General features: G+C 36.7%; 3 protein-coding genes across 7 annotated transcripts in view; all 3 read left to right on the top strand.

Moving 5' to 3' along the window:
* The first annotated feature begins 1,942 nt into the window (after window positions 1-1,942).
* LOC128877119 (ATP-dependent 6-phosphofructokinase) lies at window positions 1,943-13,377 on the top strand. 5 transcript variants are annotated; one of them, XM_054124142.1, is made up of 18 exons: window positions 1,943-2,345; window positions 3,322-3,662; window positions 5,117-5,234; window positions 5,313-5,464; window positions 5,532-5,721; window positions 5,789-5,999; window positions 6,276-6,384; window positions 7,789-7,977; window positions 8,082-8,272; window positions 8,344-8,419; window positions 8,700-8,726; window positions 8,838-8,858; window positions 9,097-9,198; window positions 9,267-9,473; window positions 9,543-9,695; window positions 9,769-10,093; window positions 10,165-10,387; window positions 10,485-13,377. In XM_054124142.1, the coding sequence occupies exons 3-18, from the start codon at window positions 5,141-5,143 to the stop codon at window positions 10,627-10,629; spliced, it is 2,415 nt and encodes an 804-aa protein (XP_053980117.1). In that variant the 5' UTR covers window positions 1,943-2,345; window positions 3,322-3,662; window positions 5,117-5,140; the 3' UTR covers window positions 10,630-13,377. The 5 variants fall into 5 exon arrangements, with proteins under 5 accessions (XP_053980117.1, XP_053980118.1, XP_053980119.1 ...); XM_054124143.1 differs by lacking the exon at window positions 6,276-6,384 and adding an exon at window positions 7,188-7,296 and having other exon boundaries at window positions 1,944-2,345; XM_054124144.1 differs by lacking the exons at window positions 6,276-6,384; window positions 8,838-8,858 and adding an exon at window positions 7,188-7,296 and having other exon boundaries at window positions 1,945-2,345.
* A 363-nt stretch (window positions 13,378-13,740) lies between these two features.
* Window positions 13,741-16,292, top strand: LOC128877121 (translocating chain-associated membrane protein 1). The gene is made up of 7 exons (XM_054124147.1): window positions 13,741-14,023; window positions 14,392-14,568; window positions 14,643-14,758; window positions 14,818-15,030; window positions 15,114-15,223; window positions 15,304-15,591; window positions 15,672-16,292. The coding sequence occupies exons 1-7, from the start codon at window positions 13,892-13,894 to the stop codon at window positions 15,767-15,769; spliced, it is 1,134 nt and encodes a 377-aa protein (XP_053980122.1). The 5' UTR covers window positions 13,741-13,891; the 3' UTR covers window positions 15,770-16,292.
* Window positions 16,293-16,474: 182 nt separating this feature from the next.
* Window positions 16,475-18,857, top strand: part of LOC128877210 (dentin sialophosphoprotein-like) — a 4,524-nt gene continuing 2,141 nt past the window's right edge. Inside the window, exons 1-3 of the mRNA XM_054124328.1 lie at window positions 16,475-16,712; window positions 16,789-16,989; window positions 17,063-18,857. Coding sequence (XP_053980303.1) covers window positions 16,613-16,712; window positions 16,789-16,989; window positions 17,063-18,857 — 2,096 coding nt within the window. The 5' untranslated portion in view covers window positions 16,475-16,612. The remainder of the gene's footprint in view (window positions 16,713-16,788; window positions 16,990-17,062) is intronic.

The following is an 18,857-nucleotide window of genomic DNA, read 5'->3' as shown; positions in this document are numbered from 1 at the left end:
ACCAACTACCCCCAAAACGCGTATGTCCTTTTATGGAACGTCAGTTCGGTTCACTTGACGCTCGGACAGTGGCGTAACTAGGAATTCTGGGGCCTACGTGATAAACATTTAGAGAAAGAAGTTAACCCTAAATCTCGCGTTAAAATAGAGACAAATAACGCGTTTCTCAAAACCAATAAAACTTGTAAATGAATATTTGTTGGATTACAATGTTCGTAAAAAATATTTCCGACGAAACGATTATCGGACCCTTTCCCATATTTACAGTTAGGTACCCCCCGAAGTCCTCTACACATCTTTAGTTACGCCACTGCGCTCGGACCTTATCGTCTTGCGTTTCTTTCTATTTTTCAAAGATGTGTAAATCTTACGTCCTTTTGTTTATTTATTTATTTCAATTTCTTAAACATATATATATACATATAGAATCATCATGGCACGTTTTACGCAATACATAAGAAAACGAGCGAATATTCTTTGCAGGTTGTAAAAAGATCTTTCCTATTACGATTCGCTTGTTTTGGGTCTCTTCCTGCGCCATCTTCCTTTGCCACCTTCCCCCTCCCGTTCGTCTGTTTATTCAATCGTATCGAGAGTTTACAATGAATATATCGATTGTCAAAATGTTTATTCGTCTTGGGTTATAGTTACGTACGACGAAACGTCTTTCATTCCGATTATTGTGCCCCTCGTTTCACCAGAAATCTCGTTCCACTCGTCGAAGAAAGCTAGCCTCCGAAAAAAAACAGCCACTTCCAAAAAAAGAACCTATTTCATCCGCTGAGAACATCCCTGATTTCCTCTTCCCGACTTACGTTGTTCTATTTGTATTTATCATCAACCATCGTAATTGTAAATTATAATTATTATAAACGTTTACACGAAATAATAAATTCTGATAAAATGTCTGAGAGAACGCTATAACCTCGGTTGCCTTGCCTCAGCATTGTCATCTGGGTAGGAATTGCGATGAATCAATCCTATCGTTGATTGAATCGTTACTTTATTCGAATCATTTAAGGATCTAATTCTTCGAAAATTAATTCGCGAGAATTTATTTTAAAGAACGAAAAAGTAGTAGAGGAAAATTTAAAAAGAAAATTGAACTAATTAAATTTACGATGGAAGGATCGAGTTTCTATTTGAATATCATTTCTAATTTAACCACGTTTCGATACCGATATTGCTAAGGTATAGTAGCTACGTTCACGGTGATACTTCTTAAAAGACGCATGCGTACTTAGAACTTGAAAAACGCCCGAGTTTCACCTCTATAAGAATGTATGAGAATTTCCTTGATACGATCACGTGTCGTCCGCATGTAACATGGATTTTCTAACAGTTGGTCACAGAAGCATTCAGCCACCCTAAGTATTAAGCAAGTCTCAAGCAAAATTACAAGTCGAGAAGGTAAAGTTTAGTTTGGTACCTATTCTAAACAAATTCTTAAGATACTTTACAATAAAGTGTAACGATTTGTAAACGAACACGAGGTTGTGACTCACGTGAGTATCGAGTTGCCTATTGCTAGGGGGCAACTAAATTAAAAATATCAAGAGGAATATAGTAGGTAAACACGGTTTAATTCCAACTTAGTTTATTCTTATCGAGTATTTATTATTACCAAATATATCTACAGGCCTCTTGTTTAAATCATACGACGTAAAATAAAAACATAAACAGCCCTTTATTCGATACCAGACAAATATAAATTGCTAAATGAATTATAGAAATAAATATTTCACAACGAATAGATAAATCTTTGTTTGATCAACCGAATAGAGTTGAGTTCTCTTCGCCATACGAATTTCATGGGAGGTATCGCGATTGCGTGTGAAAATGATGAAATCGTGCGTCATACGAGTTCACGTAAAACCAAGTAACGCGAACTACTCAGAACTACTTAATAAGCGTAAGAATTTTATTTTAATTGCTCGTTGAGAGCCATTGGCAGCACCAGTCTTCGAGGCGTTATCTAGTAAAGCTTGCGTCAGACCCGGTTAGATGTTGCAAGGATTTTTTCTCGTAACCTATCAAGAATCGATTGCTGTTCGCAGCGATCGAGCGATAATTCGAGTAAATCTAGAATAGACGCAGGGGATCAATTACTTTTAATCACTCTTGAAGTTGGTTAGAGAGGCTTGTTTCAATGCCCGGATTATCACAGATCAGTGTCAGCTTAATCGTATCGTAATAAACATCGAGTAAGATCGAAGAAAAATTCAAACAGAGATCTAGAAAAATGGTGGCTATAAATAAAAACGGAAACAAGAAACGAAGCATGCACTTTCCCATCTCGAATTGGGTCGTTGATGCCCGATGACGAAATCTAGGAAATGAAGAAGGTGAGTATGCTCAAGTACGTTTTTAAAGGCACGTAGATCCTCTCATCGAATCTTCTATTAACCTAATTTTATTATTTTCTCTACGTTATTTTTTTAAAAAATTAAAGTTAGCCATAATAAAATAAGAAATTAATTCATAAGAAACATATACTAATACAAAAGAAAGAAAGTTTATCAATCGGCAACGTCGACGATTACTTTAGCCTTAGTCATTAGTTCAAACCTCTCTAACGGTTTCATTGAGTACGAAGCTTTTTTTTCTCTAGTTCTTCTAATCGCATCAACGTGTTGACTCTGTTATACTATCAACCCAAACGACCAAATGTCGATGAAGCTTTCATGGACTTATACAGGGTGTCCGAAAATGGTTGTAACACCTTGAAAGAGGTGGTTCGGAAAGTGATTTGAAACAACTTTTTCCTTAGCGAAAATGTTGTCCGAGGCTTCGTTGAGGAGATATTAACAGAAAACGTCGACCAATCAGAGCGCGCGTATGCCGTTGGAGCGGCCGCGGTAGCGAAGGCTACGCGCTGAGCGGCCGCGCTCGTACGCGAACAAGTGACTCGACGTGCATCGAAGGACCTTTGACGCGACCGCTTAGCTCGTAGCCTTCGCTACCGCGGTCGCTCCAACGGTATACGCGCGCTCTGATTGGCCGGACTTTTCTCTTAATATTTCCTTAACGAAGCCCCATCCGACATTTTTGTAAAGGAAAAAGTTGTTTCAAATCACCTCCTGAACCACCCCATTCAATGTGTTACAACATTTTTGGGACACCCTGTATATTGTTCGTACAAATCTAAAAAATAAAATAAATTCCATTTACTCGAGAAACCCTGATACAGTCTATTTCGCACCGTTAGCTCAGAGAGATCAGTTCGTCTACTATTTTCATGCTTTCCAAACAGTCGTCTATCTTCCCTGACAGCTGGTTGAAAATACAGAAAATGCAACGTGAATAAGCATCTGTTTACAGCGATAAAGATTTAAATTAGTTTCCGAGATCGAGCGGCAAAGCCTGGCCATTGACGGACGGAGGACCGATAGCGCCATCTATGTGCATCTTCTAAATTTAATTAAACACGGAGTGGGGTGGCGAGAAGCACCCGTGTCCGTTGGTGGGGGGTTCGTACAGAAGGCACACGTAAAGGTCACCTTCAGACCGAAGGTTTCGGTTCAGTTAGGCACAGTCAGGCACAAGACGTGGAAGCGGTATCTGACACTTGCTCAGATAACCGCGAGTTCTTGATTGAATTTAATATCGAGAGGATCGTCCAAGCTCCAATTCGCCGTCGCAACAGGATATATTTTCGTTAGGTGAGTCGAACGAACGTCCACCTTTTCCCTGTAACTTTCGAACGATCCACACTGACTGATTGTCAGTGACAATGTGACATCACTTCGTATACACACTGTAATAGACGATTTCTCGTATCGCAGCCTTCGATGTTAATTCAAATATCCCGTTGACGTTCCCATATCGATTCGCTTCCTCTGTAAATTGGAACGACACTTTGCGTCGCGTGATTTTCATACAGAACTTCATCCCTATCGTTAGACAAGTCTAATTCAAATAGTCTATACCGTGTGTATCGCTGCCGTTCTGATGTTTTGATGCGCGGCACTTTGAGACCGTGCCAGATTCCATTGATTCTTTGCACACGCGATATTTTATTTTAAAATACGAAGGACTGCCCGCGGAACTTTTGTGTTGCAATGCCCTTTGAGAAAATAATTTCTGGTGTTGTTTTTCGTTTCGTTCATGACGCCTAGTACGTACGTACCGTTAATCTATAAATTTAATTGTACGATTCTCACGTCATGTATTACAACATTATCGAATTTCCCAATAGATGTTACTATTAAAGTAAAACTGCACATGTACATTTCATTTTCATATTACGAACATAAACATTCGAAACCGCAAAAAACCCAAGCACAGTGTAAACACAATATACAGAAGCTGATAAATTCATATTTGAATACATCAAGTGCTGCATTCATGCCATAGAAAAATACTTTTGCAACATATTAACTTTTAGTTTCTATTTAAATTCTATCGCGTATATTTTTTTCAAGACATGTCTGTAAATTATAATGACACTTTGTGTACTTGCACGACCAAGGACAACTTGGAAAAAGAAAATTCCTCTCATACTTTAACCTCGACAAAAAGTAATGTGTTAAACCATGCAATTATTGCGGCAACTATTTCCATAGTAATTAATAAAGTAGAGATATAAAATAATTGCTCCAATCCCTGGTGTTCAACTTGAATTCATATTAAAAAATTTTTAGTTTATAAATAAGCTATCGATTACTAGAATTAGAATTATGGTAGATTCATGCAAACTATACAATTTTTAGACAATGTTGAAACAAAAAGTACTAGCCCTAGTAGGGAATTCCTTTCAAATCAATCAAGTATTAACATTAATAAGAGAAAACTTCATAAGCAGAATTTGGCACTGTCGATGACATTTCCGCAAGTGAGTTAAACATAGAATGAATATAGTGCATATTAGTTAACATGCTCAGAGAGATCTCTATTAGATGTTTGCACTAAGTCAACATGGTATTCCATTGAATATTCCCATGGATTTTTGTACCGAGACCTTGGATACTTTTGGAGGTCAATTTGAAAATGAACACAAGATACAAATAAATAAAGTAACGGTACAATAAAATATCATTGCCGTGAACAACATTCATTGTAGATCATCCGTAAATATAATCTAACAAATATTTGATAAAATATAATTACATTGTAGGTGCGTAAGGAGTACGGTCTCAAGATGGAGGAAGATCTAGGAGCACAGAGATTTATAAAGCCTGGTAGTCATAAAGGCAAAGGGCTTGCAGTCTTTACCAGTGGAGGAGATTCTCAAGGTAAAAAAATGAACTACTCAAATAGAATATAAATAGTACAGATGCTGTGTTATACATCTCTTGCAATACATTTTATAGGAATGAATGCCGCTGTCCGAGCAGTTGTTAGAATGGGTATTTACTTAGGATGCAAAGTTTTCTTCATTAAAGAGGGCTACCAGGGTATGGTCGATGGCGGAAATAATATTGTAGAGGCAACGTGGTCCTCTGTATCTTGCATCATTCATAGGGTACGTATGCAATTATACCTTATTGTTACGTCATCGCGACCCCATACTAATTCTATGTACATTTCAGGGTGGCACGGTAATAGGTTCTGCTCGATGCCTAGAGTTCAGAGAACGCGCTGGTCGTAGGAAAGCAGCTAAAAATTTAGTAACTCGTGGAATAACAAATTTAGTCGTAATCGGTGGCGACGGCTCCCTTACCGGCGCCAATCTTTTCAAAGAAGAATGGGCTGACTTGTTAAAGGAATTAGCACAGGCTGGTAAGGATATAGCGACTGGTGCTCCAATTTTTATCGCTACAGACATCTTATATTCCTTTCTTGTCAGGTGAAATAACTATGGAGCAAGCGGATAAATTTGCTCACTTGCATATTGTCGGAATGGTGGGATCGATTGACAATGATTTTTGCGGAACCGACATGACCATTGGTACCGATTCTGCGTTGCACCGTATTATCGAAAGCATCGATGCAATCGTTAGTACCGCGTATTCTCATCAAAGAACATTTATTATGGAAGTTATGGGTCGTCATTGCGGGTAAGTTATTTGTTATATGACGTTAGAAAACCTTTTTTTTCCGAGAAAATAATTTTAATACTGTTTAAATGAATATACCGTAAACAAGCATACCTATTAAGAGGACCTAAATCATAGTGCATATTATTTATTTATTTGTATTACCGAGATCTTAGTTACGTTTCGAAAAGGTTTGATATTTCAGCAACAAAAAGATATACACAGTTGAATGGCTTTTAATAAATTAAATAACATTCAGTTCTATAGTATTTGTAAGTCTGGTGAACTTTTGGATAGGTATCTGGGAATTGTGGGTGCTTTAGCTGCAGAGGCAGATTATGTTTTCTGCCCGGAATCGCCACCCCCCGTTGACTGGCCTGATAAACTATGTAGAAAGTTGGAGCAGGCATGTTGATTAGGAATTTTTCAAAATTCTTTGTCACATTGTTGTCTTTTTACTAACTTAATGTAACAAATTTTTTGATTTGCATTTATTTTCGTGTACTTTTGATTGCTTACTTGTGTTGTTAATGTCACGAAGAAAAGTGCTACTTCATGTTACATTTATTCCCCCCCTATACCCCCCTAATTATTCACAAAATCGAACGATCGAGAATACATACCGAATTCAATTTTTAATTCATAATTTTACGATTATATAAACAAGCTAATTTAACATAGCAAAGATAATAAAGCTGCAGAGCCTTTCAGGTATCTGACGTTAGCCTCAAGTTTATCTTCAGAAGCATGTTATTCCTTTATACCTGAAGCACCACCGACAGGTGATTGGGTCGAAGAGCTTTGCGAGGCTGTGCAACAGGCACGTTTTTGATAGATTATTAAATTATCCATAATCAGACGTACCTACCTACGATAAAGTGTTATCACGGCCAGACATTATTACATCCCATCAAATTCACTATTAGCTACATTGAACGCGTGCTAATTCATCATCAATGTAGCTAGATAACGCAGAGAAATAAAAGTACGCTAATTACCGACCAGATACATTAAAATTTTCCGTGTAATAGTTGTTTATAGATACTAAGAGAACATCGTACAAAGTTGAAACTTTTCGAAGTTTCCAACTATTTTTATATTTTTGATCGACCTTATCTAAAAATCATTAATTTCTTAATATACTATAGTTATTGATTTTCTCATATTATCATAATATTTATAGCTAGCTTTCATAACATACTATTACAGTTACCTGGCTCTAGTGGCAGCCATATGTTGCGAAGCTGATTTTGTGTTCATCCCAGAGTGGCCACCTGAACAGGATTGGCCAAGCAAGCTGTGCAAAAAATTGCTGCAGGTTCGCATCTTTTTTTTTTTTGTTATTTTTTAAACGGTTAAACGAAATTAGCTGTACACCTCATCGTATACCTACGTTACAAGCAGAGCCATAATTCTTTCCTCAAATTTATACTTTATCCATTTCTAGTTAGGGACAGATGCACACAGATATTATTTGATAATTTTAGTACAGTCTATTTATCATGGTAAGCTTATTCTATGTATTGTGCTTTACTTTTTCATTTTATATACTCTACACTTCGGATGCACGTTATACATTTGAACTTAACAAACGATAACAGATTTTTCGTGTAGCGATATTTTGTCTATTAGTCCTGTGTGTAATGATATTATTTTATTTGATGCTCACTTAATAGGTGCATTAAATCTAAAATTCTTTCCCCTTTAGCTCAGGTTATTCTGCGGATTGCCTTTGTGCTTTTAACTGTTAACACGATTCATCTCTCGATGCTTGCGTACAGATTTTCAGATTGGAAAATCTATTTTTCAGGAACGTCTTACTGGACAACGGCTCAATATTATCATCGTAGCGGAGGGAGCCGTAGACAGGAACGGCGAACCAATCACTGCCGAAAAAGTTCATAAAGTCGTTGTCGATAAACTGCAGCAAGACACCAGAATTACCGTTCTTGGTCACGTTCAACGAGGTGGTAATCCATCTGCTTTCGACAGAGTTCTGGTTAGTGCGAAGTATAACTTCTTGTTTATATTGACCCCAGCTTCAATTCTGATCAATTGAAGCACAGAACATTATTATTGAATAAACCTAATAATGTTGCATAGGGGTGCCGAATGGGTGCAGAAGCCGTGATGGCTTTGATGGAAGCGACACCGGAAACTGAAGCTTGCGTCGTTACATTGGACGGAAATCAAGCTGTCAGGTTACCGCTCATGGAGTGTGTCCGTCGTACGAAAGCAGTGGCACAAGCTATGTCCGATAAAAATTGGGAACTCGCCGTTCAACTTCGTGGAAAGTAAGCTAAATCTTTGTTACATTTATTTCAAGTTTATGAATTGCACCGTATACCGTTTAAAATATTTGTAGAGGATTCGCTCGAAATCTGGAGACGTATAAAATGTTGACTCGTCTAAAGGCACCTGTAGATCACGATCCGCACAAGGTACGTTATCATAGCACACTTACCACTAAAATTACTACGAACTCGAAACCTTCCGTCGAAACTTTTAACGAACGATTACAAAAATACAAAAAAAAACTAAACGAACTGCATTTTATTATTTATTTATTTATTTATTTTGTATCAGATCAATTGAATGTTGATTTTAATAAATATCCGGTGAAAGATGAAAACTTTCCGAAGGTTTTTAGTTCTAACGGTTAACAAATGTATGGAGGTGGAGAATTACCATTATTACATGTATAATTTAATGTTGCTTCAGGAAAGTAATGGCCCTACATTAACAAAGGTAAATTTGTTACGAAAAATTTATAAGTGTAATTTTGTTTGCTGAATACCGTTCTTCGATGCCTTGTAGCACAGTCTTTCTAACATTGTCATCTTTTTTCTTCCAAACTAGCAATTCACTCTATGTGGACAAGTGAGTCAATCATCTCTATATCATCAATTTATTGTTACCGTGTTTTCACGTATTTTTTTTTTGGTGTGTGTGTAACAATGTGTTTTGCTAGGTGTATGGAAGCAAGCATAAGCATTGTACAATAATTAATGCTGTACATTATGTATCAGACTACAGAATGTGTTCGTTTCTTTTATGCGCACGGTGCATGTATCGCAGACATATTCTTCCATCCTATTATTGCGAAACTCTGTTTCAGGATCACTATACATTGGGTGTAATGCACATAGGATCGCCTTCATGTGGTATGAATGCAGCGGTGCGCTCCTTCGTTAGGAATTGTATCTATCGCGGTGACAAGGTATCTTTGCTATTTAATATCTTCTTTTAGCTCTCGTAGTACGAATCCTATACAGCGTGTATTTCTAGGTATACGGGATTTGCGATGGAATATTAGGGCTCATGGGTGGGAAGTTCAAATTAATGGATTGGCCCTCTGTTACCGGGTGGGTAGCTCAAGGTGGTGCTTATTTGGGAACGAAACGTACACCGCCTAAAGATGAGCAGCTACCAGCGATTGCTCAGAAGCTCAAGGAGTTTGGAATTCAAGCTTTGCTTATCATAGGAGGATTCGAGGTAACATTCGTTGAAACCCATTTGATAATAGTTCGTTTTAAAACAGTTTTATTAATTTCATTTTAATAGGGCTACCAAACGGGTCTTACCTTCTACAATGCCAGAGACAAATTCGACGAATTTAAAATTCCCATTGCCATGATTCCAGCGACTATCAGCAACAATGTTCCGGGAACGGAATTTTCGTTAGGCTGTGACACCGCTTTGAACGAAATTACGGAGGTACGTTGAAACGAGATGCCGCGAGAAATATCACGAGACGTTCAAATACGCTGATCCTCGCGTTTATTTTTAGATCTGTGATCGAATCCGTCAGTCGGCGCAGGGTACGAAACGTCGAGTATTTATTATCGAAACTATGGGTGGATACTGCGGTTATTTAGCTACAGTAGCCGGATTAGCCGGCGGAGCCGACGCGGCGTATATTTTCGAAGAGAAGTTCAATATCAAAGATTTGAATCAGGATGTAATCGCGATGGCGGCTAAGATGTCCGAAGGTGTACAAAGAGGTCTCATTCTGAGAAACGAAAACGCTAATTTGAATTACAATACAGATTTTATGCAGAGACTCTTCAGCGAAGAAGGGAAGGGTCTGTTCAGTTGTAGGATGAATATTATCGGTAAGCAATTAATAGTTGATACTTTATAACTTGACAGAGATACTGTATAACACTGTACGAATTGTTTGTAGGTCATATGCAACAAGGTGGTTCGCCAACTCCGTTCGACCGTAACTTGGGTACAAAAATGGGTTCTAAAGCGGTCGAATGGTTCACCGAACAGTTAAAGAAATGTACTGACGCGGACGGTAAAACGGTAACTTCGGAACCCAACACTGCAGTTATGATCGGTATAGTGCGAAGACAGTATAGATTTACACCCTTCGCAGACCTTATTGACGTCACTAATTTTGAGTGAGTATATTATACGTTCAATATGTATATTATATTCATAAGTAGATTCAAAACTATCATATTAGGCGCCTTTTAAAATATTTTATTAATATTTTAGGCATCGCATTCCAACGTACCAGTGGTGGATGAAACTCCGACCATTACTCAAAGTTTTAGCAAAACACGAGTCCACGTACGAGGAAGAGGGACTTTACATAACCGTCGAAGAAATGGATCTCGACAATGATCCGCCTCTCGTTTAAACTACAATCGCATATCACGGTATGTGGTGTGACGTAATATTCCGTAAACTGTACATTGTTTATTGGTGAAAAAGTAGATTTCATTGAAGAGTATTACAGTATTGTATGGCATTATGATAATCCTGTTCCGTTGTTATTTACGAGTCGAGAGATCAAATTTTAAACTTAAATTTGCGGAATCTAATGTCCCGCAGGATTTAATGTAAGTTAAGTATTTTATCGACAGTTGCAAAATCGCAATGTGTACGCGCACCCTCCCGTCTGTATGTTTAATTATTTATTAACAAAACGCGCGCCGAGAACTTTAAATGTGAATAATCTAAATAAATAGCAAATTATTGCACATCATTGCCATAATCAAAGATACGAATTAATGTTTTGTTTCGAACATATCGAGGTTTGCGGATGTGTGTGCGTGTATGTTGAATCGTGGTTGAAACTCAGGTGAGAAGTAGGTACAAAGACAGTACCTGAAATGCGGAGGTAAGCTATACCTTCATAGTTTAAGAAAATAAAAACGAGTTAGGAAATCTAGACGTGGCATTTTTCATTGATAATGATGAAAGATTATATTGTTGTAACGGACAGTGTTAAATATTTATTGTCATTGATCATGTCTTGAAATTAAGGGAAATGAAGTTATAAAATTAATATAGTACATAATCTTCAAATGGTACAATACAATTAAAAAGAAAGAAAAAAGAAAAAAATAGTCACAAAACGTAACCACAGTTGAATGTGACGATAAAGATAAAGACAACTGATGACGACAACTGATTCCAGTTTTAATGTGTACCGAATATTAACGATTACTCTTAACATCACTCGACATCACGTTTGTTACACTCATCTACATAGAATGTTGACATCGGTCAGAGTAATTTCATGTTGCAATCGTGCGAATGACATTTGTTCACATAACTTTGACAGAGTTGGATTAGGATAACAAATGCTTTTAGAACGCATCGTGCTACTCGTCGTTAAACTTTCAGTTGCATCCATGAATCAAGCGAGTCGAATTAACAGGTTTCATGGGGCGCGAATTCACGCTACATAAAATTAAACTTAACGTGGCATTTTTCCTTTGATGAGAACTTTTACCCTTTGGTTTAGCTTTACCGATAGCTATGAAAAGCTATTTGAAGAATATACTTGTCTACCTCAAAACATAATTTGCAACGTCGGTCGACACTTAAGGCAAACCAAAAACCTGAGTCGTACTGGTTGCGTGTAACGTTAAAAGATGTTGCTAAGGTTTAAGGCTTGTGACCACAAGAGTATTTAGATTTAATTCGTGTTATTATTGTACTCGTGTATTTCACATATATATTTATCTCGGCGATGTCCGTACGAATATTAAAACTTCGTAATTGTTTCCTGAGTGTATTATAGATTTTACAATTTCTAAAGAAATTCTAGAACCAAGCTCACGACGTTTATAGTACTAACGTGACCTTTTACGAATTCATTCGTGTTCGTGAACTTACCTAATATCATCGATAAGAGATAATTGTTGATAGAAATTTGCCGATTTTAAAACACACGGAAACATTTTCTAACGACTAACAATGGATGTATACGTTTCGTGTACAATTGAGCCGAGTGTCGATTAACAATAAACACGCGAGAACTTGTATTACGAAAGTTCCATAACTAACGATAGTCGATAAAAATGTTTATTTAAAGCGAGAAGTCAACTTTTTCCAGGTACATTCGAGACCATTGCGCTTAAAATATAGTAATATATAACTTGTCATTGAATCCCAAACTAGGTTAACGAAAAAAAAAAAATGTACACGTATTTAAGGACAGATTGCGCAAATTGCTTGTTTGAAGTTGTTGCTACAGATGCGAATGTTTAGAAAAATATAAAGACAGTAGATGTTGAGAAACGTATACATAAGCGAAGGCTATTGTAATGAAATCTTTAAGCATTCGCGAAAATATCCTCGAAGGAACTATAAAACTTCCGAAGGTCATCCTTCCGCATCGTCGACTGTGAAAACAGAAACTTATTCTGGCCTAATTACGCAATGACGATGAATGAAACTTGAATTGTACTTAAACCGAATCTGTTAAAGTGGAGGTCGATGGTGAACTCGCAGACCATCTGATTAAATCTCTACTTGAAAAATTGAACGAAATCGTAATACGAAACGTAGGTAAAAATAACGATGTTGAAATAAAGAGTGACTGTTACGTGTGTCATTCGTTAACTAATAAATAATAAAGCTATAGTATATAAAATGTATTTTGCGCACCTCCGCGTGTAAATTTGAACTTTTGTCGTATGTCATGTTCACCTAAACATCGAGTGCTCCATCACTTAATCACGTTGATGCAATGAGCAACATTGTACAAAACTACACAGGCGTTAATATCATATACCTTTAACGGTTAAACCAATAGCGTAATAAAGATATAAAAGTTGAAAGAATATATATTATTTTTGCGATTACAGATGTATATTTTCGAATCATTGTTGATCAATGAATTTACAGTTTATCTCTGGCAGAATAAGTAGCATACAGAAATTATTTTCTCCCGACATCGAATTGTTGAATATGTATATTTTCACTTTACTGTCGCGTATTATATTATATTTACTCGTCGATAGTTCAGCATTTCACGGAATTAATAGTGACGATTGCACAATTTTAGAAACAAATGCATAAATGCGTATTAGTATATCGTGATCACTAAAAAATGTACCTAACACTCTCAATAAAGTGTATCTTATAAAACGTTCCCCTCTTCTTTCAGTGCGATTTAGAGCTGTTTTATTTGCGACAAGTTCGAAATTTATAAGTACAGAAGTCAGCAATTTCGAATGGTACCAGACACCTCCACGCTGCAATTCCTGTCGCGCTTGAAAACAACACAGCATCCGTATAAATCTACGCTCGAGATTTCACGCATTAAAATGATTAATATCCCAGCGTAAAAAGTGATTCTTTTAATCGATAATATACAGATAGAATAAACCTACGATATTCGTAATTTGGCGAAAAATTTTCGTTGTTGTATTGATTTACTTGGTGACACAAGTAAAGACAGAAAGCGCCACATAGTGCAACGTTGGCCAGTCACTTCACCCGTTGCTTTGGTATGTGTTCTGTCAGTGTAATTGGATCGTGAGTTGTAGCGTGAATGCCACTACCAGTCCAGTAGTCACTCAAAGTCTGTTGGTCTGTTGACTAAGACAGTTCTTGCAGGTGATCGACCATCGTGTGCCCAAGGAAACGGTGGTTTTCTTGTAAAAATGGTTGCGATAAAGGGCCGCAAAGGTTCAAATAAAAATCCTCCTATATTCAGCCATGAGTTTGTCATTCAAAATCATGGAGATATCGTTTCGTGCGTGGCTATGATCTTCGTGACTGGTCTAATGGTGCAGGTCAGTGTCTCATTTTTTAAACGTCGATAACATTTTTACCTCATGCGTCTGTTTTCTTCGTGCTGTTCTCCCTTTCGTTTAGCATAGTCGAACGAGTGTAATCTACATTCATTCGACGAACGTTTAATACATTTTATTCATTTTATTTGCCGTCGACAGAATAACCATATGTTACTCGTTATTGCCGGTGCTGAACGATTGATCGAATTATACACGATAAATTAGATTTAGATAAGACTGTATCTGATTTCTGATATTTTATTAATACTTAAGCATGCCGCATAACTTATTTTTCTATCTTCATAATGTATTCTGTGATATGTATTTAGTTTTTTCTTTTTATTAATATTGTTTATCACACATTTTAGGCAACATCACCATGGGCGTACATGTTCATTGCCATTCATCACAATGTAACTTCAGATGCGGAGAATCCAACCGTGCCAGTGAGATATACCATCGGATGGACAGATGCATGTGCTGTATTCTTTTATTTTTTGATAACAATTGTAATCCATGCCGTGTTTCAAGAATATATCTTTGATGTAAGTCATATCTGCTACAACTAATTCCTCTTCAAAATGTTTGCACATAATTAATTGGTGTATGTCTCTTTCAGAAAATTTCAAAACGTCTTCACCTCAGTAAAGTAAAGCTTGCCAAGTTTAACGAATCTAGTCAACATGTTCTATTCTATGCTGTATTCGCTATATGGGGATTGGACATAATTATCAGGTAAGAGATAAATAATCCTCCTTATCTATTAGATTTAATACAAACTTGTATCCTTCTAGAGAAGAAATGCTATTAAATATAACTTCATTGTGGAAAGACTATCCTGTGCCGATGACCTTCTTTTCAAAATTCTTCTTTATCGGCCAGCTTGCTTACTGGCTGCACTGCTACCCTGAATTGTACTTCCAGAGGATAAAGAAGGAAGATATTCCATCTCGCGTTGTTCAAGCTACCATTGGATTGTTATTTACACTTGCAGCATATGTCTTTAAGTATGATATCAAATTTTATTTAACTCGTACTATACTCGTACTATAACTCGTACAGTCTTTGAAAATGTACATATTTTCAACAGCTTCCAGCAGGTAGGAGTCTTGCTGTTAGTTTTGCATTATTTAGGAGATGCTGTGCTTCACGGAGCCAGAATTGGTCATTTTGTTAGTAAGAAGGAAAAGCTAACGAAAAGTAAGTATTATTATTTTATCGTAATCCTATTTTATACCAGAGTCGACCCAAAATAATATCGTGAAATTATTTTATTTCAGTGGCATTTCTTGTCGCGAACACAGTGTACGTTTCCGTACGTGTTGCAACATTCGCCATTGCAACTTTGGTGTTTCTGTACGGCTTGAACCAATTGGAAAGTTCGTTCGATTATGCTGCTGGGAACTATAATATTCCAGCTGTACGATTCTCAGCTTTAAGTATTATCGTTGTCTTCCAAGCGTATCTCTCTTATGTGTTTATCGCGAGACAAATGAAGCGCGCTCGCGAGAACTCAGCTCCCGTACAAGTAACCGTGAAATCAAAGCAAAAACCGAAGAAAAAGGAAGGTGAGAGAAATTAAAAGAATTCTCTTGTTTCTTTATATACAGGATCAGCGTCTCGAAATATTAAATTTATATCCTTCCAGGGAAGAAATCCGTTGTCTCCGAAGACGATGATTTGCCAGAAGTCGATCAGGCGACTAAAAAGAATCTCAGATCTCGTTCTTCTGCGAAAGCAAAGTAGAGATATTATCGAGTCAAGAAATTAATCCAAGGCTGATTAAATGTTTTGTTTTCATTCATGTATACATCATAAATAAGATTTGGGATACATTCTTTACGTTGAGACATAAGTAAAGTTAGTATTTGCGGCATCTTCCACAACTGTAACATTATTTTTAAAATAGATCTTATTCAACGAGTTTCTCATTACATATTTCATTTTCATGTCAACTGTAGATAACAATGGCACTCGTAAATGGAGAATTACCGAGATATTGTATAAAATGTTTTATATATATTATACACATTATATACTGGGAAAGAGTTATCCTACTAATTTCTAAGCTACGTAATATATATATATATAGATATAGATATAATGTTCAAAGGAATCGCTACCGTGTATAAAAGATTTCCTTCGAGAGCATAAAATAAATACGAACGATCGTGATATTCGATAAATGAATGAATTTTTTCGAAACAGCGGTGTGTAAGATGCGATGTGTTAAATAAAATCATAACTTATTTACCAGGCATGAAGTTAATCTAATTGACGATTACTAACAGAGTGCACTCTCGTTATTATTAAAAACCTAAACTGTATTTTTATATAAAAAAAATTAAATATACGTTAAAGAAATCGAAAAGGATGTTATTTTACAGCCATCAATTTTACAACCGACTTTAAAGGGGTCTAGGAACTTCATTTTTCAATAAATTTATTATTTATTATTCTGCGTTATGACGTTTGGCCCTCTGGTGGCATGTGCGAAGAAGATTTTACCAACATGTAGTAACGTATTTTTTTATTTACCTAGTGATTCGGAGCAATTCGGAGAGTAACATTTTTCGAATAAGTTTAGCTATGGCCCAACGAAAAAGTTTAAATAGACGTCCATCCAGATATAGCAGATTGAGCGTTGGTTCCGCGATTCTGGATCCTAATACGGGCATTTTAGACGAGGGTACGTGTACATATCTCATAACGTTTTGTAGGTTAAGTACTTACGTTGTTGACTAACTCATTGCATTATTTTTCAGAGTATCCGTATTGGTGGCAAGGTTTAGATAATACAACAGTGCGACCATCTATGGGTTCCGATACTTTGAATCAAACGGGTCGTTATTTGTATTCTGATTCAAGCATAGAACCCAACACAGTCGAAGATAGATGGTGGGACAATTTGGAATCATTAAATAATTCCAAGACCCCTATGGCTACTAAGGATTATTCTAAAGAAGGTACAGTATTAACACTAGGCTCTTGCTACAAGATAAATTTCATTTTATTTTATATTACTTATATCATTTTTAGATACAACTAATATAGCATCAACATCAGAGTCTGAAGGGGAACCCAGAATTGTGAAAAGAAAACGTACGTTACGGTCAAAGGCAATGAATTCTCGAGATAACGCATTTTCAGACGTTTTGAATAATTTTGAAACTGCAATTTTGCCAGAACCCATGCAAGAATCTATGAGAGACAGTTCTATACATAGTTCGGTGTCAGTGGAAAAGCCTCTTAGTAATGCTGAACAATTAAATAACTCCCAAGGAAGTAGTCGGAATCATAGTTTAACCACAAGCATTGTAAAAGTGAGGCCTAGAATTTTTGGTAAAAAATACAAGGATCAGAATACAAATGTATTTGATGACATTTTAAACACAGATGAGTTAGAAAGTCCATTGAAGAAACAGTCTTTGAGAATATCTTTGACTAAAGAGTTGCTAACTTCAACAAATGATAATCCGCCTGCTACAGCTTCAACCCTCGTTGTTAATAGCACACAGCACAATCATCGTACTGTGTCTCCTGAAAATAAAAATTATTGTTCTGCATCAAGTTCGCAATCCACAGTAGTAAACAATAATTTCGCGTATACGCGCGATAACAATAAGGACAGTACTGCCAGCGATGCGGAAACTACTGTATTAAAACCAAAATCAAAGTTTCTAAACCGACATAATAAAATTGTAAATGAAAATGAAACAAATGAGTCAACGAGGAAGAGTATTGCAGCAGAGACAAAAACTTTCAAGAGACCTTCGGCATCAGCAGCGGATAATCCAGTCGAATTCTTGCAACCTGTATCAAGAAATATAACTTCCGTTGACTCCAGTGATTCCTCGAATACAAGCCAACGTGACGATCCACCAAAAAAGAAATCAGTATTTTTGAATAGATTACGCGAAAGTCGAAAACGTAATCTATTTCTAGATATTCTCCAGGAAAGTGATGACAGTATTATACACGAGACATCGAGATCAAAAGCTTCCGTTAATCATTCAAGGGAAAGAAATTTGGTAAATGAGAACTCCAAAGAGATAAGAGAGCGCCAATTAGTCAGCGATGAGAGCAGCAGAAACAGTATGGAAAATGTACTACTAAAATACTCAGGGCCATTGAATGTAGATAATAATGATACTATAAACTCTAGTAATAAAATAAATTCAAACGTATCGAAAATGCTTGCTCCAGAAACTGCAACTACTTCTCGCAGCGGTAACAGTGAAGAGGAGCAATCGATTGACTCCGCTGTTAGTCTTATTGAACAGTCCAAAGAGAAACATACGAGTCAGAATAATACAAATGCTAACAGTGGAATCCATTGTAACGAGAGCTCAATTCGGAAATCAGTTTCACAAAATGAAAAAGAATATGTACCAGAAGTCGATAAAAGCATAACAGATAACACGCGTACACGATCACCTGCTAAAATTCCAAATGATTCGAGTCAGGATGATGAGTACATTACGGAAACACAATCTGGAACTTGGACTAGATTAGAGAATCAAAAACAACGTGGTACGACCGACTTGGAATCAGAAAAAGATGAATCCACGTTAAAGAAACGTAGCAAACATTTCGCTAGTTTGCAAAATAAATCGGCCTCGCCTATCACAGATGAGAATCAACAAGGTCAAGTTCAAAATGTTTCGGGAAGAGAAAGCGAAGGTTTAGATAGATCGCAAAAGCGGTCCACTTCGGCTATACCAAATGAAGAGGCACTAGATAAAAATGATATTACTAAAAGGCAAAGCAGGAATATAAGTAAATCGCAAAATTTGTCGTCACGTTTTGTGACCAGCTCTGATGAGGAAGAAAT

This window comes from Hylaeus volcanicus, chromosome 5 (assembly GCF_026283585.1).
Source record: "Hylaeus volcanicus isolate JK05 chromosome 5, UHH_iyHylVolc1.0_haploid, whole genome shotgun sequence".
NCBI classification, from domain to species: domain Eukaryota; kingdom Metazoa; phylum Arthropoda; class Insecta; order Hymenoptera; family Colletidae; genus Hylaeus; species Hylaeus volcanicus.
This window is presented reverse-complemented; position numbering and strand designations above follow the sequence as displayed.